The 26,025-nt window shown below is 47.8% G+C and overlaps 3 protein-coding genes across 12 annotated transcripts in view; all 3 read left to right on the top strand.

Annotated features, from left to right (window-relative positions):
• Nucleotides 1–5,959, top strand: part of SPATA13 (spermatogenesis associated 13) — an 81,205-nt gene extending 75,246 nt beyond the window's left edge. For 2 of the 3 annotated variants that reach the window (XM_040621646.1, XM_040621637.1), the window contains 2 exons: nucleotides 256–330; nucleotides 1,883–5,959. In XM_040621646.1, the coding sequence (XP_040477580.1) occupies nucleotides 256–330; nucleotides 1,883–2,058 (251 nt within the window). In that variant the 3' untranslated portion in view covers nucleotides 2,059–5,959. The remainder of the gene's footprint in view (nucleotides 1–255; nucleotides 331–1,882) is intronic. The other variant, XM_040621643.1, reaches the window with a different exon arrangement.
• Nucleotides 5,960–7,585: 1,626 nt separating this feature from the next.
• On the top strand, nucleotides 7,586–19,241 carry C1QTNF9 (C1q and TNF related 9). Of its 5 annotated transcripts, XM_040621622.1 has the most exons (6): nucleotides 8,499–8,655; nucleotides 12,205–12,319; nucleotides 13,056–13,236; nucleotides 13,592–13,778; nucleotides 16,685–16,747; nucleotides 18,175–19,241. In XM_040621622.1, the coding sequence occupies exons 4-6, from the start codon at nucleotides 13,613–13,615 to the stop codon at nucleotides 18,945–18,947; spliced, it is 1,002 nt and encodes a 333-aa protein (XP_040477556.1). In that variant the 5' UTR covers nucleotides 8,499–8,655; nucleotides 12,205–12,319; nucleotides 13,056–13,236; nucleotides 13,592–13,612; the 3' UTR covers nucleotides 18,948–19,241. The 5 variants fall into 5 exon arrangements, with proteins under 5 accessions (XP_040477561.1, XP_008690371.1, XP_040477556.1 ...); XM_008692149.2 differs by lacking the exon at nucleotides 13,056–13,236 and having other exon boundaries at nucleotides 8,157–8,655; nucleotides 13,592–13,774; XM_008692151.2 differs by lacking the exon at nucleotides 13,056–13,236.
• A 4,475-nt stretch (nucleotides 19,242–23,716) lies between these two features.
• LOC103664393 (mitochondrial intermediate peptidase) overlaps nucleotides 23,717–26,025 on the top strand; it is a 216,073-nt gene continuing 213,764 nt past the window's right edge. For 2 of the 4 annotated variants that reach the window (XM_040621593.1, XM_040621584.1), the window contains exon 1: nucleotides 23,717–25,456. In XM_040621593.1, coding sequence (XP_040477527.1) covers nucleotides 25,268–25,456 — 189 coding nt within the window. In that variant the 5' untranslated portion in view covers nucleotides 23,717–25,267. The remainder of the gene's footprint in view (nucleotides 25,457–26,025) is intronic. The other 2 variants (XM_040621578.1, XM_040621589.1) reach the window with 2 other exon arrangements.

Genomic DNA, 26,025 nt, shown 5'->3' with positions numbered 1-26,025 from the left:
CCCATCAGCCAATTACCCCATCCCCCCACCCACCTTCCCTCCCGCAACCCTCAGTTTGTTTCCTTGGTTAAGAGTCTCTTACCGTTTATCTCCCTTTCCGATTTCATCTTATTTTCTTTTTCCCTACCTTCCCCTATGATCCTTTGTTTTGTTTCTTAAATTCCACATATGAGTGAAATCATATGATAATTGTCTTTCTCTGATTGACTTATTTCACCTGTTTTGAATGTTTATTATGTCTGTTCCTAAATCCAGGAATGGAAATTTCAGAAAATCAAAAGAAACTCGCCATGTTAAATGCTCAAAAGGCAGGACACGGAAAGTCAAAAGGTAAGTTTTGAAGAAGGCTTCATCTCTTTATCTCCTTCATGTGTATCAGTATTGGAATTAAAATTGGGGAGCATGTCTGAAGTCGTTAGCACACTGATGACCAGCTCTCAACAAAGAAGAGACGTATGGGTGAAACTCAAGATCATAGGTTCCCCCTCCACAACCAAATGGGCGGTTTAGAATAATTGGCGTTTGGTTTTGCGTGTGGGTGTGCTTGAGTATTTGCCTGCATTTGAGCACGAGCCTGTAAGATGTGTTCTGAATCGGTACCACAGAGCTTCTGCACCTCCCCTTCCTGGGGGAGGGAGTGCTGGCCGCCTTCCTCGGGCCAGCCGGCTCCCCAGTCCGAGGCAAACCAGCAGCTCCTGCGTGTTGTGGGCACACGTGAAGGAGAACCCTCCGGCCCCAAACTGCTCATCGGTACAGGCTACGTCCTAGTTTAGGTAAGAGAAAAGGGTCTAAACGGCCAGCACATCAAGAAATGAGCTGAAAAGAAGACACACTAGCTTACTTAGAGCAAGGACTCCCTGCCCTCCGTGCACGTTAGAAACGCCTGAGCAGCTGCTGAGGGTGACCTGCGCTCAGGTCACGCCCCAGCCTCCTGGTGTGCAAACAGAGATTTTTTTTACAGCTCCAATAATACACGTGATCTCACCCAACAGGAATAAAATAATAAGGGTTTTTATTCCAAAAATATTTCTTATATTCTTAGAAGCTTTTCTTCTGATTGACTTCCTACTCTAAGAACAATTTATCCTCTGAAATGTGTCCCATTCAGGATTTTCGTAACTGGAAGTACAAAAACAAGACCCAGTTAAGCCCAGGGTGGTGATGTGCCATCAGCTGAGGGCCAGGAAGAATTCATGACCAAAACAACCCTTAGCGTTCCCATTTCCCTGTTCCCTCCGCTCCAAGGCAGAAATCCCCCCTACTAAGTGATAAGTACTTTTGGGGCAAAAAACCTCCTATTTTGTTCTTTTTTTTGCATCTCCACTTCAATGGCAGGTGACCAGTAGATATCCATTTGTTAGAATGTATTAGTTTGTGTCTGTGTCTTCCAGGAGTCACTGGCTCAGCAAGTAGGCACCCGAATGGAAGGAACGCGGGTGGTGGTGGGTGGTCCCCTGCCAGGCACTTCTCACCAGGCAGGCCAGGAGAGCCTTGCGGCAGATCAGGGCAGGGGTGCTTTCGGAATGGAGTCCCGGCTCCTTCTAAGACCCACGTGCTTTCCTCCTGTTACACTGACTTTCACAGTTAGCTTGTGATCCTGGAGCTCATTGTCATAGGCCTTTCTCATCACCTCTGCGCACATTTAAAACACCTATCCCAATGAAACATTTTGATTAAGCGATTCGGTTCGGGGACCCTGTTCTAAGCTAGCTCCCTTAATTCTCATAGCACCTGGTAGGTGCTGTTATGATGGCTCCTGGATGTACTTTGGGTTCCTATGAGTTAAGAATCAGCTAAGAACTCAGGTCTTGGCGCTTTTTTTCCTTTTCGGCTAACAAGTGACGCTGGGTCCATGTTCCGCCCTTCTCCCCTCTCGAGTTAGGCTACAGCGGATGCCCCGTGGCCCCGCCGCACCAGAGCTTGCACCCCCTCCACCAGCGCCACGTCACCGTGCCCACCAGCGTCCCCCAGCAGCAGGTGTTTGCCCTGGCAGAACCCAAGAGGAAGCCGTCACTCTTCTGGCACACGTTCAACAAACTCACCCCTTTCAAGAAATGAAAACGGGAGGCCACACTTTTGCCCAGGTGTCTGTAAGGAGGTGAACCATTTCTGTTTCTCGTGTGCTGAACCCAGTACTGAAAACTTCTTTTGGGGATCGATGAAGAATAGGAGGCCTTGGATGTGCCTCTGAAGACCCAGCTCCTCCTTGGGAGACGGAGGTCATGACGCACGGCCCTGATGTCCGCGAGACCCCTCTGTGACCTGTGCCAAGATGGCTGGGCCGCGGCAAGGTGACCTGCTGTGCGGTGAAGCCGAGCAGTGACCCCAGTGGGCATCGCTGATGACAGGCACGCTCTGCTGCCGTTCCTGAGGAGGGACTTGATTACAATGCCACTTTTGCATGTGGATTCGAAGGGGACAGTTGTGATGGGGCTGGTACGTTTGTGTCGCGCCAGCACGGGCAAAGCTGTTCCTGTCTTCCCCCGTATTAGGGGAGTTAGCGCCTCAGTGCAGATGGCCGTGGTGGCCCTCCGGATCGTCTGACTTGTCACCAAGTGGTAGTGCAGGCTTCCTCTGGTGAGATGCGTCCCCTACAGGCTGGAGGGAGAAGCACGATGAAGCCCTCCCGTGGCCCACCGTCGGGACTTCAGCAGCCTGAAGATGAGGCCGCTTTCCAGGGAGAAAGTGCAGAATCCTACCGTGGGGTGGATTTGTCCTTCTCGAGTCAGGTCCCTTCCCGCCAGTGTGTGTGCAGCATGTGACTGCCGGGCAGAAATCACACCTACTTGCACGTAGAGACCTAAGGAACGAATCAGACCTACCCGTTTGCAATATAAAAACCCATTTACTTTAATTTTCTGATAAACGAAATACGCACACGCAGCCATGGAAAGGCACTCTCAGAGCATCAGTGCGCTCTCCCCATCCGTTGTTTCTGGCGTCCCCACTGGTTAAGTTACAGTGACCTGAACATTCCACCGAGGAAACCTGTGGTTCGGAGCAGCGCACCTTCCTCAGGCTTCGAAGCCGACTTTGTTGCATAAACCCCAAACAGTAGTGCTAACCACGCCCTTACTAACCTGTCGGTAGGGTTCTGAAGATTCATTCTTTATTAAGAGACCTTAACAAAAACACATCTAGACTCAGACATGGCAGTCTTTTCTAACGAAGGCCACGTGAGCTGACACCTGGCATTAGTGATCTCCTTGTCTTTGTCTATATTGTAGATGTTGATGAAAATAACTTTTAAATATGTCTGGAGAAGACAAGTTCTGCAAGGGAGAGGCCATTTAAATGTGCTTGGTGCACTGGACCGGGGGGTATTGTGGTCCACACTTCGGTTTTCTGTGTGAGAATCCCCTTTCCGTAGGCTCCTCTCAGAAAGTCCTGTTTTCCAATAGGCCCGTGCTGGAGAATAAACAAACCTGTAACGTCCTAGACAAAGGTGGAACCTGTGCCTGGTGTCTGGTCCCTCCTTCCTCCTCCCAGCCTCCCCCCCACCCAGGGCCGGTCCCGAAGGAGGTGACATCACGCATCAAGAAGACATAATCCTAGACGTCTGAGTAGGCCTTAGAGCATTATCTGGAAATGTTGTCCGGTCTGCCACAGTGATGTGCTCACTTGTACGTAGGATTGCTGCAAGGTCAGGCTGCCTTGGGGTCAACGACCGAGTGTACGAGCGTATGCGTGTGTGTGTGTGTGTGTGTGTGTGTGTGTAGACACACATGTTGTTTCTTTTTTGGATAGACCTCTCGATTTTAGTTGCATTTATATAACTGACCTTTTTACTAAGAAAATGTAATGATCTATTTTGAAAACTACACTTAAAATGCTTTTTGTGGACCCCTCAGCAGTAACTATAGGGGTCTCTGTGCTAAACAGAGTTGTTTGTATACACAATTTTGAATAGTTTTTTTTTTTTAATATAAGAAAATTAGGGAAGAAAAGAAAACTATTTGCTTGTGTTACATTTTCAGTGAGGACTCAGTTCAAGTAAAGAACACTTAATGGGCTTCCATTTGCTAATGTTTCCTAATGCGCAGTGAAGTGCTTTAAGTGCCGTGACCGGTCCTGCTATATATCCCATCCAAGCCCTAACTTTGGCTTGCCGCCTGTCCCTCCGTGGACTCTCCAGAAGTAGCAGGAAGCTCGGGTACCAGCACCGGCACCGCCCCCGAGAGCTCGGCGCGGTGTGAGCAGTCAGTCCATCAAATACCCACCCTGAGTAGATCCTGCTTGGCCTTTTCTGGTGATTTTGAAAAATGAGAAAATTTTTTTAGAAGGTAGAATGCCTTTCACTTCTTTTAAATCTATTTATCTAGCTTGAGTTTTATTACCAAACGCGTGAGTTCGATAAAGAATAGGTGGCTCAAGTATTCTAATTTTAGGTTTGCCCCACTTTCCTTCTTGATGCGAGTCCTGTGTTCCACTTGGAAAGAACACAAGAGAAATAAACCAAGAGCCCCCAAATGGATTTTGTATGGATTTCATTGGGAGTCTTGCTTTCTCCCTCTTTGTCTCATTTTAACCCCACATTGCCTCATATGGATGCCCCCACAACGCACACACTCTCTCTCACAAAGATAGCAAGACACTGTGACAAATCTCACCTAATTTATTATCTATGTTTCAGAATCTGTTGGAAGACAGTTGAATTGGCCTTGGCCTTGGGTCAAAAGCAACCTTCTCGATTTTCATCATACCTAAAAGGCACAACCACCTTGCAGTAAATCGTAAACAGTCATAAAATGGAATATTTGTAAAATCTTAGAGAAATCGCTTTCTTCGTCTTTGGCCTGCAAGTAAGCAAAAGATGGGCAGCAATGTGCCAGAGCTTTCCTGGGGTCCCTTCTTCCTAGTTTTATTTTCAATAGATCTCCCCTTTTCCCCTGGTAGATCTGATTTTGTCGTTGAAAATATTTCACCCCCGTCTCCATGCTATTTCTAAATATTGTTGTGCCTTTCTATACCTAATCTGGACGAAGACCAGCTCCATGCCGGTTCAGAAAATCCCCTCAATCCTACATCGCTGTTGTCTAGACACAAAGCAGAAATGCATTTAATTCAAACTTTGTTTCACAATAGAAATCTTTTGCAAAAGCCATGATCCAGCATTTATCCGCTGGAAAACTCTCCGTGCCCAAACTGCTGATATTTCTCAGTACACATCAACTTAGTGATGTAGCCAGAATAGAAGAGCTCGATTACTTGGAGTTAAGGAGAAACTGCTGTCTTGTTATTTATGGAAGAGGGGAGACACAGCTGTGTCCCTCACAGGACAGCACTAACAAGTGTGGATACACGTCCTTCCGATGGCTGACAGGCCAGGGACGCTGGACACAAATCGGCTGGGTCAAGCTGCCCAAAAACGTTGGTCCCTAGAAGCTTAACCTACACATGTTCTCATTAAAATTCCACTTGGCTCGTGCTGTTATCCTCAGGATGCATGCGGTGAAAGTACAGATCGAACGGTTTTGAGAAGAATTAAGTAGCAACTGTCCGAGTTTAGAAGGAAAAGCCCAGAAGCTTACATAATTTGATGCAAATGTTTTTAGCTACAACACACTTAACATTATCGTCCTTAGTCATCTCCTAGGCATTGACATTTGTATTTAGAAAATACTGTCCTCTAACGGTTCTGTAATTTAATAATTGGTCTTTTTTGTAAATATTAGCATCAGTTGTGTTTGACTTACCTATTTTGCAGGCTTTTAGTAACCTTTTCCTTGAATTTAACGCAACATCGAGACAATGTTGTCACGTGACAGCTTCCAAACTGATGAATTCGCTGTTGACAGCTGAAGTATGTTGTACAAGACTGCTATAACTTGACATGTATTTCTGTTGAATGAAGTTTTTGTAAAAAAAAAATATTATTTACAATGTTATTTGAATGATTTCTTGTAAATGCTGTGAATCTATACTTGTTTTGTATATTAAAGTTAATTTGCCAAACTCGTTCCAGTAAAGCATCGGAGTAGTGAAATAAGACATAACAGATACATAGTTTAAGTAGAGAGTGAGTGCTAGGTGGGTTTCTGGCATTTAGAGCTCATTTCCTGTCTGGACATTGATAGACTTCAGTAAAAATTCATCCATGGATGAGCAGGCCTGAGCCCCTAGATAGGTACGGGAGGAAGGGCTCCCAGGGGAGCAGGGGGGGGAGCCACTTGCCTGGAAAAAGTCACCGCGGGTTGGATAAAGCCAAACCCTGAGTGCCAAGGCCTGTTCCACTCTCTAGGAGCAGCTCTTGCTACTGACGCTGGACCGTAGAGGAACTGCACGGGCCTTTATATACGCTTCACATCTCAGAGCTGCTGCCCCGGTGGAGATGAGGCCGCTTCACCGGGAGGTTGGCTGCTTACCCTTTGGGGGCAGGGAAATAGAGTTTCCTTCTCTAATTAGCAGCTCAGAGAAGTTAAGTAAATAGCCCATTGTTTGCTGTGACTCTAATCAGTAAAGTATTCCTAACAAGGTTGCCAAGCAGCCAGTCCCCACTATTTGTTTACTCTCAACAACCACCTACTTCCCAAACTGATCTGCTCCCCCTGCCTTGTGCTGCACCGGAAGAGGGAGCTGGCTTCGGGGTGAGGAGGGGCAGGGGGAGCACTGGGAACCTGAAAGCCTGCCTCTCAAGGGTGGCTTCCAGGGACCAAGCTGGTGCCCTATGTAGGAAGGGGTGAAAAGAGGGCAGAGGAACTTTCTAGAAGAGCTGAGGGGGAGATGACCTCACATGGCAGCCACCTGCCCTGTGCATTCGGGAGGCAAGCCGAAATGGGTAATCCTCCAAAGGTGCCTGTGGTCAGAGAGGGGAGACAGGCACATAAGAAGTGTAATTAAAATTCAGTGTGAATCATGCAACACTAGGGCTGTGTTTGAGTTACAGGGCCTTTAGGGAGTCCTCTCATCTGGTGTCAGGGCAGGAAGGTGGCCCAGGAGGCGAGGCCCAAGCAGCATCCTGGAGCACTAACCCAGCACGGCAGGGCCCCCGGGTATGTGGCTTGAATCAAAGTGCCACAAGTTATGTGAGAAGCCGCAGTGGTGGAAGCTGGATCCCGAAGGATCTGCCAACCAGGATGAGGTGCTGGGATTTCATTCTGTAGGCAAAGAATTGAAGGCAAGGAAAGCTGTGCCCAGTTGTGCTTCGGAGCTCACGCCAGTGGCAGGGGAAACAGCGGATTTAAAACCAGAGGCAGGAGCTGATTTGGGAGCCCGTGTCCAGCAAAGAGACAGTGGGAAAGGAGGGCAGGCTGGATGTGCAGGCTGCTCGGCCGTGGCCACAGCTGTTGGGAGGAGACGTCGTTCCCAAGTTCTGCCTTGGGGTGATGGCGGGGTTGATGGCTGGGTGCTGGCGCCATCAGTGGATTCAGAAAAGAACAGCTGGGATGGCGGGACTCGTGTGACTATCCGGTCCCACCTGTGGGTAGTGCGATGCCGTGTGCAGCTCCAGAGAGCGGTGAGAGCGGGAGAGGCAGGGGGAGAGGAAGCAGACAGCGTAAGGAGGCCATCGACCTGGGAACGCCCCCAGAGAGTGACCAAGCAGAGGAGGAAAACCGGGAAGAAGCCTTGGGTGGAGAAGGGGGAGATAAGGATGACATGGGTCAGGGGAGGGACAGCAAAAGCAGAAAGGAGGAATTGTCAGTAGGGCAAATGCTGCCGCTGCTCCCCTCCTGCTGAGAAAGGACCGAAGGTGTCTGGGTGCATTCCGGGATCAAGAGGTGAGTCGGGCTATGGAGATGGTGGAAGCGAAATCGGCTTAACTTATGTCACCAAATTAAATCGTGCCACTTCCCTGTGATGTTGGGACTGCTTTGCCTGCGGTACAGATGGGGACACTGAGGCATGGCGAGTAGAGAGGGTGTTGCCTCTGTTCAGTGGACTTGCCCTGCACCCGGATAGCCCATTCTCTGTGTGGCCTCTGCAATCTGACTAGGTTCTCTGAGCTGGTTCTCAGCACAGCGTTGAGTACATTTGTCCTCCTGATGCTATTTTTAACGTTTGAGATCCATGTTCATAGACTCTGATCGGGAAAAATTAAAAATGAATGATTGCATGGCATCAAAAAAATCATTGCACCATGTTTCTCTCAGTGGCAGACGGTGTGCTTGTGAAGAGAGGTGTGTTTGTGAAGAGAACGAGCACGAAATTCTAACGTACACAAGTGTCCAAAATGAAAGGACCTACACAGAAGTTTGAGAGATCTAGTTAAATGATGTGTATTCCAATGGTCTGGAATTCAAATCTGTTCATCTTCGGTTTTGTCCTGTTGGCCCATAACCGGCCCGAGGTCAGCAGGGAAGCTGTTCAAGCAAAGACACAAACGTTTAGGAAAGACACCTGCTGTGCGGATCCCTTCTTCCAGACTACTCAGAAGTGTGCCATGCTTTCTCTCCCTTTATTCAAAAGCACAGGGGGGAACGGAGCTAAGTTTTCCGAACCGGTACTGGTAGAAGATGCTACCCGGCTCAAGTGTGGCTGCAATTTTTGAAGTTCTTCCAAGACATCTTGTGCCTTACTCTGTTCCCTCCCCTTCCTGCTGTTTTGCAGATAGACCCGCTAGGGAATTGTAGGGCAGGAAGGCGTGATTTTCTTTAGTTAGCCCTCGATTCCTGGTTTGTGCAGTACCTGGGTGCAGCCTGCAGCCCTGGGGGTCAGGTAAGTGCGGTAGGAAACAATTTCTTTACATTCAGTTTAAGGCATCAGAGTCCGAAAACGGCTCTTACATTTCCGGTGCACAATGATCCTACTTAATTATTTGCAAAATAGACAGATTCTACAGAGTTCTGGGTAGGAAAGGAGCAAGCTGGTTTCCAAATTCATTCTTGAGGAAGAGAGTGGACAGGAGATAAGAGCAGATGTTGATGTTCTTCTGCCGGAAACTGCAAACTGGCTGGAAGGAGGGATGACGCTCTAGAAAAAATTGTAAGAATAGCAGACTTTGCTAGAGAGCTTTCTAGAGAAGCTGGTAGATTATTTGGCACACATTTTCAGTGTGTACATTTTTATATTTATGGCTGTCCTTATTTACCCAGCGTCGCTTACAAACGAGCCCCTCCCCGTATGCTGAAGAAGAAATACATGAAGTGTACGATGTGTAGGGCGTGTGGAAGAAAATGTATTCGACGAGGAAATACCCTGTGATTTTTCGATTCTTATCCTGTCAAATCTGGGAGGGATGTTAGGGCTTGCTTCGTCCCTTGAATCTGATGCAGGGACACAGAGGCTGGAAGACCCTCGACAGGCTGCTCGGCGGCCTCTGGCCGGTCTTTTAGTAAACTAAGCTTTTATCAGGAAATTCAGGAGTGAGAGGGAAATCTAGGTCAAGCATAGGAGAAACAACCGGGAAATCAGAAGTTAACTAAGGTCCTATTGTGGGGGAAGGAGGCTCTAACTCCAAAGCCCTTTGCAGTCTGGTGCCTCTGCCCCTGAACTGTGTCGGCGTGTCAGGTTTATGAGATAGCAGCAGAACGCCAGGGTCCTTCGCCCGTGAACTTGACGTTCGGCAGAAGGATTGCATCTATCCTCTATGATTCTCAGGCTTATATGCAAGACATCGTGGACTCCTTGAGGGAGGGCAACACTTTGGGGATAGAAAAATTCTGGTCTCTGATGATGGCACAGACCAGACCTGCCCTACCAGCCCATCCCTGACATGAGAGGGAAGTATAGTGGCGCCTGGGTGGCTCATTCAGCTAAGCATCTGCCTTTGGCTCAGGTCATGATCTCCTGATCCTGGGATGGAGCCCTGTGTCGGGCTCCCTGCTCAGCTTCTCCCTCTCCCTCTGCCGCTCACCTGCTGTGCTCTCTCTCTCTCTCAAATAAATAACTGAAATCTTTTCAAAAAAGAAAGAGAGAGGTATCCTACAAACTTGCTTGAGCCACTGTTACTTGGGGTCTCTTTTCCCTACTGCTAAGCCCAAGTCTCGACTAACGCCAAGGCTTCTGCTGTCAAAGGTGTGAGCACTCATCCAAAGTGAGGGAGGTTTGTGGGCATGCATAGTCAGCGCAATCATCAGAGTAGCCGAGCACTCCCTCGATAGCCCTGCAGGCAACAGATTTAAAAAACTGAAAATAGTCACTGCCTCAGAGGCACTGACACTGATTAGAATTAATACCCAGTCACGTCCCCAAGAGATGCTTTGGACACAGCTGGAGCTAGGATATTTCTTTCAAAAGTTGTTTCTCTCTTTCTTTTTTAAACCATTCCGCAAATATTTGCCTGTGATGTACTGAAAATAAGCAAGAGAAAATATGCAGTTGCTATCCTCAAAATGCTTATAATCTAGGGTGGCACCTAAGAAGTGACCCCTAATTTAGGTGTAGTGTGGAGAAGAGATGGGGGTGATCCAGTTAAGAGAAGAGGGAGGGGGAAAAGAAAGACGGGAGATGGGGGATCTTAGCTCCAGTGCATTCTGGGGAAACACCAGACATAGGAATTGAAAGTTGACTGTATCAACTGTAGTTGAACTAAGAAACTGAGGATCCAGTTCATGGCTTTGTGAGACCCCAAATGTAACTTTTTATTTTTATAAGTAACATATTTATATATTGTTTACTATATGCATTCCTTGTGCAAGCCCTCATGTCCCTCTTCTCAATTTTCTCATTAGATATGCCATCACTTATTTCACTATTTATTTGGCAGCAAAGCATATTCAGTCATTCAAAATCATTTGTTGAAGGTCGTCTGCATGCTAGGCATGTGGCATAAGCAAGTACACAAAGCTAGAGAAAGAAATTACGGGAAGATAAATGCTTGCTTTTATCTTCTTCTCTAGCTGGAGGACAAAATGGAGTTTATCTCAATTTGACACTACTATGATCTTGCGATCTTTGTATTATTGGAATAATTGTAACACACGTTTTTTTAAAAAATTAAAAAGGAAAAATGTAGACCTCTTAGCAGAGGTTGGTCTGTGCCATTTAGATTCGACTATCACCAGTCACTTCTGGAGTTAAACAAAAGAGGATGGTGTAGATTATTTACGGAATTTGGCTCTAAGAAAACAACTCAATTTCCTGAAATGGCGTAAGTTTGTGACTTCAAAGGGAAACATCTGTATTTCCTTTTCCAAAAGTACTTTATTTGCATCAAAGTGGACCCTCTGATATTTAGAGGCTTCCATAAGATGGCGATATAGTCCTTTGGATGACAAGTTTAGCTGGTTTTAAAAATACAGACCTAGAAATATTTTAATAGACACGGTAAAAAAGCATTTGTTAAAAAGGAAGAACTCCCATAAGCCCACCATTCTGAAGCAACCATGTTCTCTTGGGTACCCTTGCTTCTAGTTTTTGTCACTATGCTTAACTCCATAGGTACACTCATCACGTGCATAGCATTTTTTAAAAAGATTTTATATATTTATTTGTCGGAGAGAGAGAGAGAGCATGAGCAGGGGGAGGGGGAGAAGCAGGCTCATCGCTGAGCAGGGAGCCCGGTGCAGAGCTCGATCCCAGGACCCTGGGACCATGACCTGAGCCAAAGGCAGACGCTCAACCGACTGAGCCACCCAGGCGCCCCGTGCATGGCATTTCAGTCTACTTTATGAAAATCCAACACAACATAGATCTTTTACATATTTCTACATGAACTACCTAGTTATTACAGTGGTTAATATTCTACTTATGAACCACTTACTGTTACACGTTATGTGGTATGCACTTTTTCACTATTACAGATAATGCCATGGTGAATATCTTTGGCACACAAATTTTGGATTATTAAGAAGAATTGTCGGGATGAGATCACGGGGTTTAAGATGTCTTTTCTCCTTAGCTTTCCGAAGGGCTGTGCAGACTTCCGCTGCCGTCGGCTCTGTGTGAGAGTCTGGGTTCTGACCCATCGCACTAGCCTCACGTTACTAGTTTTCTATGTCCTAGGATACCTGCCGCCACACGTTCATTCCATTTGACACATATTTATTCAACACACGGTTCCAGGCTTCATACTGAGTACTGGGAATACAGTAAGGAGGGAAATACAGTCAGATGGAGAGCCAGATTTTCAGTCCTACAATGACATGAATAGATGGAACCCCTCCTACACAGCCACGAAAGAGAGGGATGCGGTGTCCCTTCCTGGGGCAATCTGATGTGGTCGAGAGGGTCCCCTCAATCCCGTGTGCACACTAGCCTAAGGTCGTGCCTGCACGCTCCCTTTGTCTAGAACACTTGGTCTGATTAGCTGCTCTGCTCCTTCAGATCTCATTGCGAACCTCACCACCCAGCGTTGCCTTTTCTCCTGACGGGGTTGGAAAGCAAATCAAGAGCTTGCGAGAAGACATGAAAGTGTGCTTCACAAATGGGGTGCCCCGAGGTGCGTGTGCGTGTGGCCTTCGCAGCGGTCTCCCCTAGAAACAAAACCTTAACTCAAAGAGTACATCTGACCATAGTAGGACCACTTGGAATGCTTTACTATTTTTCATTCCATTTTCTTTTTTTTATGGTGGTAAAATAGACGTGACATAAAGTTTACCATTTTAACTACTTTTAAATGTCCAGTTTAGTGGCATTAAGGACATTCACATTGTTCAACTGTCCCCACCATCCACTTCCAGAACTTTTTCACCTTCCCAAACTGAAACTGTCCCCATTGAACACTAGATCCCTCTCCCCCTCCCCCGGCAGCTGACCAGCACCATTCTACTCCCTGTCTCTCTGAATGTGATGACTCATGTGAGGGGAATCATGCAGTACTGGTCCTTATGTGTCTGGCTGATTTCACTTAGCATGAAGTCTTTAAGGTTCATCCATGTTGTTGGATGTGCTAGAATTTCCTTCCTTTTTAAGGCTGAGTAGTATTCCACTGTGTGTGTATATCACATTCTCTTCCACTAGTCACGTGTCAGTGGACACGTGGGTTGTTTCCACCTTCCTGCTGAGGTGGAATGAGGCTGCTATGAACACGGTGCCCAAACATCTGCTGGATTCTCTTCTTCCAATTCTTTTGCGTATCTACCCAGAAGTAGGATTGCTGGGTCCAATGCTAATTGTTTACTTCCCTACTGAAAATGCACTTTTATGCACATCGTGATCAAATTTGGTTTTTACAGCAGCCCTGTGAGACAGGTCTCTTCTCTGGCCCTGAAAAGCAGTTTACCGACACTAGAGTGATAAATGGAAGTATCTTACCTGGCACTTGGGTTTCTCCTTGATTGCTCACCATTAAAAGGGGTCCCGGTCACACGTGTTCCTTCCAAGAACAATGGCCTTTTTCTTCTTCTTTCTTTTTTGGTAAGATTTTATTTATTTATTAGAGAGAGAGCGCACAAGCAGGGGGGAGAGGCAGAGGGAGAAGCAGACTCCCTCTGAGCAGGGAGCCTGACCAGGGACTTGATCCCAGGACCCTGGGATCATGATCTGAGCCGAAGGAAGCTGCTTAACCACCTGAGCCACCCAGGTGCTCCGAACAATGGCCTTCTGATTGCAAGCAGCTTTGTCTGCTACCAGCTCCCACCCTTATCTGCCCTGACCATTCTGTCCAAGGCAGACCAGGGCTGGGTCTGAGTTCCACGGGAAGGAACAGAGGCTGTGTCTGTGGCCCCAGCAACAAAGGCTTCTCTTTTTGGTCTGTGTTTCCCCCTTGCAGTTCAGCTCCATCATCTGAACCATGAGGATCTGGTTACTCCTGCTTGTCACTGGAATCTGCATGGGAAACATGAACTCGCAGGACACGTGCAGGCAAGGGCACCCTGGCATCCCTGGGAATCCCGGTCACAATGGTTTGCCTGGGAGAGACGGACGAGATGGAGCAAAGGGCGACAAGGGCGAGGCAGGTACTCAGCACCTGGTAGCCTTCAGATGCCCTTCTGTTTACCCCTCTGTTCATCTCAGATCATTCGTTCTTTCATTAAGAGCATACCATCACCTGTCCGCTCCCGCCTCCTTCATTCGTGCACCCCTTGCCCAGAAAGCAGTGGCTGAGAGCTGCTCCTGGTCAGATTCTGGGCAACAGTGCAGGACCAGACCAACAGGGGCCCCTCCATGGCTATCTAGAGGGGATAACTGTTAGCCATCACCTCTGATACTGCAGGCCATCCGCAGAAGTATATGATGTCATAGATCCTTCTGCCTCAGATGGCGGGTATGGTGGGTGTTTGGCATACAGGGTCTATAGAGAAATCTGATTGCTAAATATTTAGCAGACAGCACCTGACTGCAGTGCAGGGGAGAGTTAATGCCTTGCCACACGGTGAGGCGGGTGATGCGGAGTGACAGAGAATACAAAAGTAGATGGTAACTGAAGCCACACAGCGGTACTCAGGTGTGTGTGCCCTGTGTTGGGGCCTGCCCAACACAGGGTTTGGGGATCTGGGGACAGGCTCTAGCCTCTAGGAAGGAAATTGGCAAAAGCCAGGATATGTGAGTGGTTTCCTTAACACCAACTGATAGGCTTGGTTCTTGAATGGAGTTCTTGAGCCTGGGGTTGACCATAGGGTCACATACCCGGCACATAGGCAGACTGATCTATCTGGGTGCAGGGAGAAAACAGCAAAACTACTATTGATATCTTATTTATTTTTTTAAAAGATTCATTCATTTATTTATTTGAGAACATGAGTCAGTGGGGGAGGGGCAGAGGGAGAGGGAGAGAGAATCTCAAGCAGACTCCCCGCTGAGCACGGAACCCAACATGGGGTTCAATCCCAGGACCCTGAGATCATGATCTGAGCCAAAATGAAGAGTTGGACACTTAATTGACTGAGGTACCCAGGCACCCCTACTATTGACATTTTAAAGGATAAATTTAGATGAAGAAAAAGAAATTAAGCTTTAAAAATATTTAATATATGCATTGGCTTGGGCGGCTTCATTGGTCCCTTTGCAGATGGACCTGTGTCATTTGAGGCCTGAAATGTGTCTGTGGGAGGAAGCCCTCACACTCTCATCGTCCATCAGTGTACGGTGGCATAAATCCCAAGGGATTTTCAAATCGTCCTATTGAGCTCTCCCAAACAGATGGGTGCCTGAAATACTTCTGCAGAGAAATCAAAGATTGAAGGTTGACTTGATAATGCAGACATTAAAGGCTCCCACGAAAATAGGAGAGCTGTCATCTTAGTGTGAACTCTTCTGCCGTATGTGAGTAGGAGAAAACAATGTGAACTAATCACATCTGACAAGAAGTCTGACAAAAACCTAGAAGTTTTTAGGACTTTGCACATATGAATTTACATTTACATTCATGAAAATGAACCTCATCCTCACTGTAAACTGTACCATGGAATATTGTTATTAATAGAAGCACCCCCGATTAATTAGACATTCAGGACTCTGTGTGGAACATGAACACAAACCACTGTCATTTTTCCTCAGCAATACATTAAAGTATGAAAACTTCACTAAATTTGATGAACATTTAGAAGTCTCTCATATTTCATAATCATATCAGATTAGATATTCCTCTAGCTATATTAAAAATGGTTGAAATAATACAGAGAAAGCAACTTCAGGATGGACTAAAATTAATGCTTTACCAGCAAATGCTATTGTCATATGGATTTTTTAAAAAGTCTTTGTTAAGATCTGGAGAAACAAGTATTAGAACAAATTACTTATGGGAAGATGGCTGTACAGATGAATGCAAGTCTAGGTGTTTCTAGGTGCTTCCCTGCTTGTGGCATTTGGTGCTCCAAGGGGTTTGTTGGGTGGGCTGGATGAATCAGATGGTCACCAACCATCTCTCCACCACTGCCCTGCAAATCTGCTCTGTGGGGTGTCCGAGGGGTAACATCTTCAGTGAGTTTATGTCACTTTGTGCCTTAGACCAGTCTCACTTCTGGGTAGTAAAAAGCCCAGTCCAAGGTAATGGCAAAACCTCAATCTTAATGAAATCCATTCTTTCACCCTCCCACTGGGACCATGGTGTGCATGTGTGTGTGTGTGTGTGTGTGTGTGTACATGTGTGTACATACGTGTGCATACATGCACAGGAAACAGCTGTGACTTCATGATTCCTTCATCTTTTGCTTCCGCTCTCCCTCCTTACAGCAAGGACTGCCTTTGGTCTAGAGATGTTGACTTACAACACAGGAAGCCGGAGCTCAGCATTGCCTGCTCTGTGCTCACAACTCATTGTGATAGGCAGAGTTCTGTGCTCACAACTCATTGTGATAGGCAGAGCCTCACTCAGCTAATGTTCCCAATGGTGTCTGCCACGCCAACTTGATCAGTGACATTTACCACCACTCTAAGGTGCTGGAGAGAGGCTTCCAGAATCCTCCCTTCCATCCCAAATAGTGCCAGGTAACCATAGTCATCTGTGTTTCATAGGAGGCTAGTGAACCTTCCATTCCACTCTACGCATGAGTGAGAGAAAAGAAGTGAGAAGGCCACCCAGTGCCTCCAACGGTCAGTCACTACCCGAGTTCCCCTCACAAGACAGAGACGTAATTGTGATCACCTGTGCACACACTCCCTTCCTGTCCTGCCTTCCCGGAGCTGGGTGCTTTGGGAGGCCCACCCCGTTCGTTTCATAACTCACTTCCTGTACACAACTCTGTGCCCCTGGCGCTCACTCACGTCTGCCTCTCTCTGTCTGCACTTCTGCGAGGAACACTGTGTGTGTCAGGGCCGGGCACACACCCAGGACTCTCGGGTCTACATCCCCGATGGAGACCAATGTCTAAGAAATGCAGAATTGGAATTTTAACTCTTGTCTGTTTTCTTCTCTTCCACCTAGGAGAACCAGGACATCCCGGTGGTCCAGGGAAGGATGGAATGAATGGAGAGAAAGGAGAGCGAGGTCAGAAATTGTGTTCCATTTTACCATGCTCTAATTCTGAGCCATAGGTGACTTAGTAACCATTTGGTGCTCACCAGAACAAGTCCTTTGCTAGGCTCTGAGGACAATCCAACAATAAGGGCAACAGGGCTCTTGCTCTCTAGAAGCTCGTGATTCTTTTTCTGTAAAGGGCCAGATTGTAAGTAATCTCAGCTTTGCAGGCCGTACGGTCTCGGTCACAACTGTCGTGAAAAGCAGCCACAGACACTACATATGTAAGTGGGGCTGTGTTCCAGTGAATCCCTATGAAAACTGAAATCTGAATTGTATATAATTTTCATGTATTGTCAAATATTATTTGTGACTGTTTAAAAATGCAAACTACTCTTAGCTTGTGGGCCATACAAACAGGATGGATTTGGCTGGATTTGGCTCACAGACCATAGTTCACTGAAGCCTGGTTTAGTTGATGAACATTGAGGAGTGACATTAAATTCTGACTCAGTGCTTCTGGCAACACTGCATGGAGAACATGGTGCTGGAATTGGGCCCTGAGGGGTAAGGAGGGCTCTGGCAGTTGTGACTGATGGGGAGAGAGAATGGTCACAATAGCAAACACAAATAACGTTCCCTTTGTGCTGGGTTGTCCTAAGTGCCTTTCACGTATTGCCTCAATACGACAGCCTGTACGTGTGGTAGTATCATTATCCCGATTTTACAGATGGGGGAACAGAGGTGTCCTGGCTGATCAGCTTGCCTAATGTCCCAGTGTGCCTATGGGGAGGAGACAGGATTGAATCCCGGCATTTAACTCCAGACTCCATGCTCATAACCACTGCTCTCCAGTCGGCGTGGAGGAGACAGGGAAGCACCGAGAACGTACGCACAGCGATGAGCAGCGCGATACAGTCGGTGCAGTGGACGGGCTGGCCTGGCCAGCACAGGGCAGTGACTGCCACACTTTAGGAAGCCTTTATTCTGTGCTCACTCCCGTGGGGAGTTTCGTAGTGGATGTCACAGAACGAGGGCTGAGTGTCAGTTGACCGAAAGCAGCCCGAGTCCATCTGCCTATGGATGTACTTCCCTCTTCCACAGATGTGTCCTCAAGGCTCAGCCTCGTTTAACGGTCGAAGAGTAGACTGTGATGGCAAAGAGCTGTAATTTCTGATGTGAACCCAACACTGACATAGTGGACACGAGTCAGAAGGTCTTTTGCTACACACGTGTGTGTGTGTGTGTGTGTGTGTGTGTGTGTGCGCACGCACATGCGTGCATGGGTACTCTGTGTGCTCAGTTTAGGAGTCAATTAATGTTCAGACCCTGAGCACCCACTGCACCTGGGCACTGCTTTGTTTCATTCATACGCTCAATAATGGAAAAGCCAAAGTTGGTTTTACAAGGTGACGTTTCACAAATCATCTTTTCCTTTATTCTCTTTCTCCACCTAGGAGCAGATGGAAAAGTTGAAGCCAAAGGCATCAAAGGCGATCAAGGCTCACGAGGACCCCCGGGGAAACACGGGCCAAAGGGATTTGTTGGTCCCATGGGAGAGAAAGGCCTCAGGGGAGAGACTGGCCCTCAAGGGCAAAAGGGGGATAAAGGCAGTGTGGGGCCCACTGGTCCAGAAGGGCTAAAGGGCAGCAGTGGGCCTTTGGGCCCAATGGGTCTACCTGGCCCCGTGGGCCCCATTGGGAAGCCTGGCCCCAAGGGAGATGCTGGGCCCTTGGGACCCCAGGGAGAGCCAGGAGTCCGGGGAATGAGAGGCTGGAAAGGGGACCGAGGCGAGAAAGGGAAAATCGGTGAGACTCCAGTCTTGCCCAAGAGTGCTTTCACGGTGGGACTCACCGTACTGAGCAAGTTCCCTACTTCAGACGTGCCCATTAAATTTGATAAGGTCCTATATAATGAGTTCAATCATTACGACGTAGCCACGGGGAAGTTCACTTGCCACATTGCCGGGGTCTATTACTTCACCTACCACATCACGGTTTTCTCCAGGAACGTTCAGGTGTCTCTGGTCAAAAATGGGGTGAAAATACTGAACACCAAGGACGGTTACATGAGCTCTGAGGACCAGGCGTCGGGCGGCACAGTGCTGCCGCTGAAGCTGGGGGACGAGGTGTGGGTGCAGGCAGCAGGAGGGGAGAGGTCCAACGGCTTGTTCGCGGATGAGGACGATGACACGACTTTCACAGGGTTCCTTCTGTTTGGCGGCCAGTGACCGGGAGGCGTGTCGGGCTCTGCCTCCCCACCCTGGAGCGGGCGTGCTGAACACGTTACCAGATGATTCTGCTCTAGGAATCACTCTCATTGTCATAATCATAGAGAGGCAACAATAGGAATGTTATTCCTAAAGCTGATTTTATGTGACTTATGTTGTTGTTTCCAAGAGTAAGTTTAAAAACGCTTGCATTGGGGTGCATGGCTGGCTCAGTTGGGGGAGCATGTCGTTCTTGTCTCAGGGTTGTGAGTTTGAGTCCCATGTTGGTATAGAGATTACTTAAAAATAAAATCTGGGGGCGCCTGGCTGGCTCAATTGGGAGAGCATGCAGCTCTTGATTTTGGGGTCATGAGTTGGAGCCCCACATGGGGTACAGAGATTACTTTTAAAAAAGAAAATAAAATCATATAAATAAATAAATAAACAAAATCTTAAAGAATGCTTGCATTTATTTATTTACGACTTTTCATCATTCCCCTTATCTGAAGAATCCTTTGCATGTATTTCTCTTGTGGGACTAGTGTTCTGATGTTATTTTAGTGCTTGAAGGAGCCATATCAGGACTTACCCCTCATCTGAATGTCTGAGGACACTGGGAGAACGAAAAGGGAAGTGTTCAAATGTTCATTCCATTTAGTAACTAATAAAAGTTGTAAGCAGGTGACGATGAGACATCCCAGAAAGCTGCAGAACGCTTTGCTCATTTTGTAACTTAGGTTTTAATCACCGTTCGGTTCATTAAATAGTGGTTCATGAAACCACTTGCCAGAGTTGAATCTGTGCTCGTTTCCTGGGACTGCCGTAGCAACATACCACAAACTGGGGAAATGACAACACAGAAAGTGATTGTCTCACAGCGCTGGAGGCCAGAAGTCTAAAAACAAGGTGTCGGCAGCACCAGTTTCCCTCTGGAGCCTGTGAGGAGGGTTCTACCTTGCTGCTTGCAGCTTCTGGTGGACCCGGCCATTCCCTGGCTTGTCGAAGCATCCAGCACTACCCCCATCCTCACATGGCCATCCTCCCTCCATGTCTGCCTGCCAAACATCCCTCTTCTGATAAGGACACCAGTCATTTGGAATAGGGGCCACCCTAATCTACTATGATGTCATCTTAACCTGATTACATCTGTGAAGACCCTGCGTCCAAATAAAGTCACGTTCATAGATACCGAGGGTTAGGACTTCAGGGATTCTGTTTGGGAGACGCAGTTCAACCTGTAATAGACTGCTCTGGTCCCCCGAATTCATGATCTTCCCCAGTGCCGAATACACTCTCCCCATCCCACATCCCCCGAAGTCTTAACAATGTTAGCTTCAATGATAACTCCAGGAATCTCATCTAAAATCACCAGCTCCAAGTCCCCAGTCTCATCGTCTGAATCCTTTATGTCAGTTATAAGGAAGATCCATTGTGCGACACATCCTGGGGCAAAATCCTTCTCCCTCTGTGAACCTGCAAACCCAGACACATTATTTGCTTCCAGAACACAATGGTGGGAAAGGCACCATGGGATAGACAGTCCCATTCCAAAGGGGAGAAAAAGGAAGGAAAAAAGGGATCACAGGTCTCAAAGGAGACCAAAACCCAGCAAGGTGAATTCCATTTGAGATTTTTCACTATTTACCTTTGCAAATTTTTAAATGAACTATGCAAAAGGAAGAGGCTACTGGACGGAGACACCAAACAGAGTTACAGAGGGAAGTGGAGAATGGAGGTGAATTTACTAAGAAAGTGGGGTGAAAAGAAACTTGCCACAACTTGCCGAACTTCTTGTTCGGACGTGTACCATCCACTTCCCTCTCGTCTGGTAAAAGCATCCCACTGTGCACTCTCACACAAGCCTTTCAAACAGCGTAGACTCTACACTCTGCGGTGGACATGAGATTCAGGCCTGGCTAATAGACTGGCACCTTCTTCTGGCCACAGTGACTATCTCCAAAATCGTGCTGGATTCAGTCAGAGCCAACGAGATGCCATCTGAAACCTTGGAAGGCCTACTGGGGGGGGGGAGGGGAAGCAAGATCTTCTTCAGGTGAAGCTAGAACTTCAGCTGGCATGCATTTAGCTAATCTGTAGAGCCCCAAAACAAAATCAAACAGGGCTGGAGAGAACCCAGTTCTGAGGACCTGTTTAGACCCCTCCGCCCAGCTGTCCTGAAGGCATTGATACCCCTGGACTACTGTGCTGCATGAGCCAGTCCGATGCAGGGTTTTTGTCATTATTGTCATTGTTACTACTGCTTTTGTCTAAAAGAATATTAAGTAGTCTAAGGCCCAAGGAGAGGGGCAACATGAGTGTAGTAGAAAAAAACCCCAGACTAAGAGTTGAGATGCACGGGTTGTTGTTCCAACCATGACAAAGGAATTTGAAGTGGGTACATCATTTAGCTTTTCTGTGCTCCAGTCTCCTATTGCACATCAGTGCTGGAACGGAATAATTTCATGTAGTCCCAGACCTCTAAAATTCTGGAAGGATTACATAAGTTAACTCGATATACTTTCTATTAATCGAGAGCAACTAATGAAGAAGCAAAGGATGCAAGCTCCGTGCATATTCAAGCTACACTATTTTCCAAATCACAACCTGGGGCCAGTTTGTCTGACAGGATGTGCTTCTAGAAATTGGGACTTAGAGCCATTCTATCCGTACTCCAACAGGTCAACACAGTTGTGATGATATCTTCATTCCCTGGAAAAATGGGATTTTTCTAAATTATCATTATGAGCAGGCAGCACTGCTGTAAATGAAATCCTGAAAAATTACTTGATGGTTATGGGAAATTTTGGAAATATACAGAAATAATTTGTTTATAGGTATTTTATTGGCCTTCCTTGATTTGTTTTTTCTAGAACAGAGCCAGGGCTAAAGCGAGTGAGGCACCCAGGGTGCGACACTGAAGGAGGCGCCCCCCATTTCAGGTGCTGACTACCTGCGCATGACCCTGACAGTGAGCGTCTCCTCCAATTTTGCACGCCAGCCCCTGCCTCTGCCTTGCTTCCCTACCTCCCCTCAGCTGTAGCATGACTGATCACTTTATTTACTGAACCACAGTGTCCTTATTCTTTGGCTTCTGTGCATTTTTTGAATTGTAATAATCTAAGCTCTTTCTCCCCAGTGTAAAGCCTGGTTTTGTTATGGACTGAATAGGGAGGATACCTGTGCTACCCGCCCCCCCCCCGTTTTTTAAAAAGATTTTATTTATTTATTTGACACAGAGACAGCCAGTGAGAGAGAGACAAGCAGGGGGAGTGGGAGAGGAAGAAGCAGGCTCCCAGCAGAGGAGCCTGATGTGGGGCTCGATCCCAGAACGCTGGGATCACACCCTGAGCCTAAGGCAGACGCTTAACGACTGAGCCACCCAGGCGCCCCTGCACTAACCCCTTTCTATTTAGGAACACAACTTTATAGTTTGAGGTAGACGTGAAGAAAAAATGCATTTATGATCGTACATAGGATATCAGCTTTTATAAAATTCTTTTTCTTTTTTTTAGGTCAAATATAGATGAGACATAAAACATGTCTTAAAGGATTTCAAAAAGATGAAGTTGACTGGCAGGGATGGGGCGTGTCTAATCTGCCATTTGGTATGATTTTTCATTGTTGTCTATGAATCTGGACTGCAGTTTTTATTTTATTTAATTAATTAATTAATTTAGATTTTAATTTATTTATCAGAGAGAGAGAGAGGGAGAGAGAGCACAAGCAGGAGGAGCAGCAGGCAGGGGAAAGGAGAAGCAGGCTCCCCTTTGAGCAAAAAGCCTGACGTGGGACTCCATCCCAGGACCCTAGGATCATAACCTAAGCCAAAGGCAGATGGTTAACCAACTGAGCCACCCAGGCGCCCCAGGACTGCAGTTTTTCTAAGTCTAACTATGCCAGGCTTTCTGCGTTGACAAAGGATAGTTTGTTAATTTAGGACAAGTCATCATGCCCTGAGGATATTTTTAGGCTTAAACGTTGCATTACAATGGTTAGGTATCCTTGTATGACAACCATTCTGGGCTAAAGGAAGTATCCAGATTTGAAACACCTTTGAAAAAAATATGATAAAGTAAGCATTTTTGTCAAATATACTGATGAATTTTCTTTTTTTACACGACACATCTGACATCTTTGTAAGGGTCTGCTACGCAGGCATTAGGTCTGTCACGTGGGGTGGCTTCCTAAGAACCAACCAGTTACCAATAATGTGATATTAATCACCATGGAGGTAGGGACTCCGGGATTTTAAATCATCGATTAAAAAATCAGTAGAAAATGAAATCACAGCTTACCATACAATTAGTTGGGCTTTTTCTCTCTGCCAGGCTAAACTGAAAACAAACTCCATTTGAAACTTGTTTTTGGGGGTGGATGGAGGGAGGAAGGGGGGTTAGAAGGTATCTATCGGAAGCATGTGTCACTCCTGGCCTTAACTTCTGGCTCTCTGGAACTTTCCAGAAGGTTCTTAGGACTGCTCAAACCCAACAGGCAGTGTTAAAATGAACACAGCTTTACCCTAAGCCCAAACATTCAGGTGAGGTAAAGGTCTAGAATGACTGTAAATAAAGCAATTTAAGAAAAGGTGACTGTGAGGGGTGCCTGGGTAGCTCAGCTGTTAAGCGTCTGCCTTTGGCTCAGGGCGTGATCCCAGTGTTCTGGGATCGAGCCCCACATCAGGCTCCTCCGCTGGGAGCCTGCTTCTTCCTCTCCCACTCCCCCTGCTTGTGTTCCCTCTCTCGCTGGCTGTCTCTATCTCTGTCAAATAAATAAATAAAATCTTAAAAAAAAAAAAAAAAAAGAAAAAGAAAAGGTGACTGTGGATTGCCCGGGAACAAAAAGTTCACTTGGGTTCTTGGTCCTCTGCACAAGTTATATCTCTGACACCCAAGGCAAAGGAATGAATCTTCTGCGGCCACAGAAGACCACAGCCATCAATCCCCTCTGCTCCCACACACTGATTTAACAGAACCACTTGGTATCTAGCTCCTGCACAAAACCTAGCAGACAGGGGTACCTGGTAGCTCAGCGGGTTCAGCACTGAACTCTTGATCTTAGCTCAGGTCTTGATCTCACAGTTGTGAGTCTGGACCTGCACTGGGCTCCATGATGGGTGTGGAGATCACTTTAAAAAAACAAACAAAAACTGAGGTGGAGAGCAGTATTTTGAGGAGGTGGTCGGAGGCTGCAGTAGCCTCCCATCCCTCTTGCTTACTTTCCTAGGGGGTCTTCTCATACCCACAACACTTGGCTTCATGTCTGCAGAAGGATCAATCCTGAAGGGGCCCATCCCATGTGGATTCGCCATTCAGCTGCACTCCGATCAACCCTAAAAGTGAGAGCCCAAGCAGTGGCAGGTGTGTGGAGTGAGACAGCCAGGCAAAATGTGAGGGGTGCTTTGGCGGCCTCGTTTCCCCTCAGTCCCTTCTCCAACTACTGATTTTTTCCCTCTCCACCTACAGAAGCCTCTCGAAAGAAAAACACCTTACAGTTGCACTAACCCTTTCACTTAATCTGCATGCCCTTCAGGAAGGCAGAGGAGGTCTGCAGATGAGGATGTGGAAGTTGAGCAAGGTTAAGCCCTCTCCCCCCCACAACAACCTGGCCCCGACTCCAACTGTGCCGTGATTTCCATTCATTTCGGGGAGGCTAAGGCTGTCCAGAGCCCCCCCGCCCTTTTCCACACTGGCCATCCTAAGCCCCAAATCACAATTCCCTCCCCGCCTCCTGCCCCCAAATCTTCTCATTCCCCTATGGTTGAGAGAAGTTTGGCGACACCCTCCCTCTACAAATTTTTTATTGTAGATTATTATAACAAAATTTACAAGTCAGAATAAAGGAAGATTCACTGAGAGGCAGCGCAGTCGGTTCCACACAACCAGACGGTGCAGCCACATCGTCTAATTTCAGCCATCGTTTAGCGTGGAGGCCGATAGAGTCGACGAGTGTCACCAGTCCTGTCACGTCGGGGAAGGCACTCAGACGGGCGTTCACTCAGCGTTCACTCCTCCTCCAAGATGAACTCACCCTGCAGCGAGACTTTGTCCGCCCCTCTCCAGTCACGTGGGAGGGAAGACTTAAACCTTGGCGGTTCCTCACTCCAGGCACACGGGGGCGCAAGACCGCAGCGTCTGCCGTGAAGGCGGCGGGGCGACGCTTTTGCCCTCTGGACGCCGACGTGCCCACGTCCTGAGGGACCTCGAGCCCCGACCCGGAAGCGCTGGCATCACGTGGCGCGGCGTGGGCCGCTGCCTTGGAAACACGGCGCGCGTGGTCGCGGCGGGAGCTGCGGTGCAGGGGCGGGGCCTCGCGGCGGGGGTAGGGGCTGCTCTGGGATCAAGATGCTGTGCGCCTGGAGGCTGGGAGGGCTCGAACTCCGGGCCGCGGCTCTATGGCCGGGGCGAGCGGGCCTGGGCGGCTTCGGAGCCGGGATCCGGGCCCGGGAGGTCAGCACCAGCTGGTCCCCGGTGGGCGCCGCCTTCAATGTCAAGCCCCAGGGCCGCCGTCTGGACCTGTTCGGCGAGCGCCGGGTGAGCGGCGCGGGAGGGGGCTCCCCTTGTGCCCCCGGGATAAGCCTGTCCCTTCTCCGCGTGGCCAGCAGGGATCTGGGCGGGGTCCTTTGCGTTTGGGAGGAGTCGGTCAGTGAACCCACTTTGTACGGTGGGGTGTCGTTTGCGCTCGTGGTGACCTTGCCCGTCACCTCCTCTTTGAGGGACTGATTTAAGGAAGTGGGGCGGCCTTTGTGGGTCCTGGGACCTGCCTCTTCGTGAGCCCCTGCTCCTGGTGAACTCAAGATAGTTCATCCAGCCGGTGGCGGTGAATTCCGCCTGGAAGGTCCCGCCCTCGTCTCACACTCAGTCCAATCCCCGCTGAAGTTCACTTTTGTTCCAACCTTATACTTGTGCATTGGAGGCCTGGCCCCGCAGTTCATAGGGAGCATCAAGTAGTCGTGTAGTTACTAATTCCATTGATGCTCGAAATTCCGTTCTTAATTTTCCCCAAAGTTTTGGGCTCTTCTTGTTTAAACACAAAACTATTGCGAACAGTCTAATTACCTGTAATGCGATGACATTGATCACGTTGATTTCTTCCCCCAGGA

The sequence above is a fragment of the Ursus maritimus genome, unplaced genomic scaffold, assembly GCF_017311325.1.
Source record: "Ursus maritimus isolate PB19 unplaced genomic scaffold, ASM1731132v1 scaffold_10, whole genome shotgun sequence".
NCBI lineage: Eukaryota > Metazoa > Chordata > Mammalia > Carnivora > Ursidae > Ursus > Ursus maritimus.
Note: the sequence above shows the minus strand (reverse complement) of the source record. Positions and strands in the feature narration are given on the sequence as shown.

Coding starts and splice junctions, on each gene's coding strand:
- C1QTNF9 (XM_008692149.2), top strand. CDS start 12,286: ATGAAAGTGTGCTTCACAAATGGGGTGCCCCGAG. Junction 12,320..13,591: donor CACAAATGGGGTGCCCCGAG/GTGCGTGTGCGT, acceptor TCCCCCTTGCAG/TTCAGCTCCATCATCTGAAC. Junction 13,775..16,684: donor CAAAGGGCGACAAGGGCGAG/GCAGGTACTCAG, acceptor TCTTCCACCTAG/GAGAACCAGGACATCCCGGT.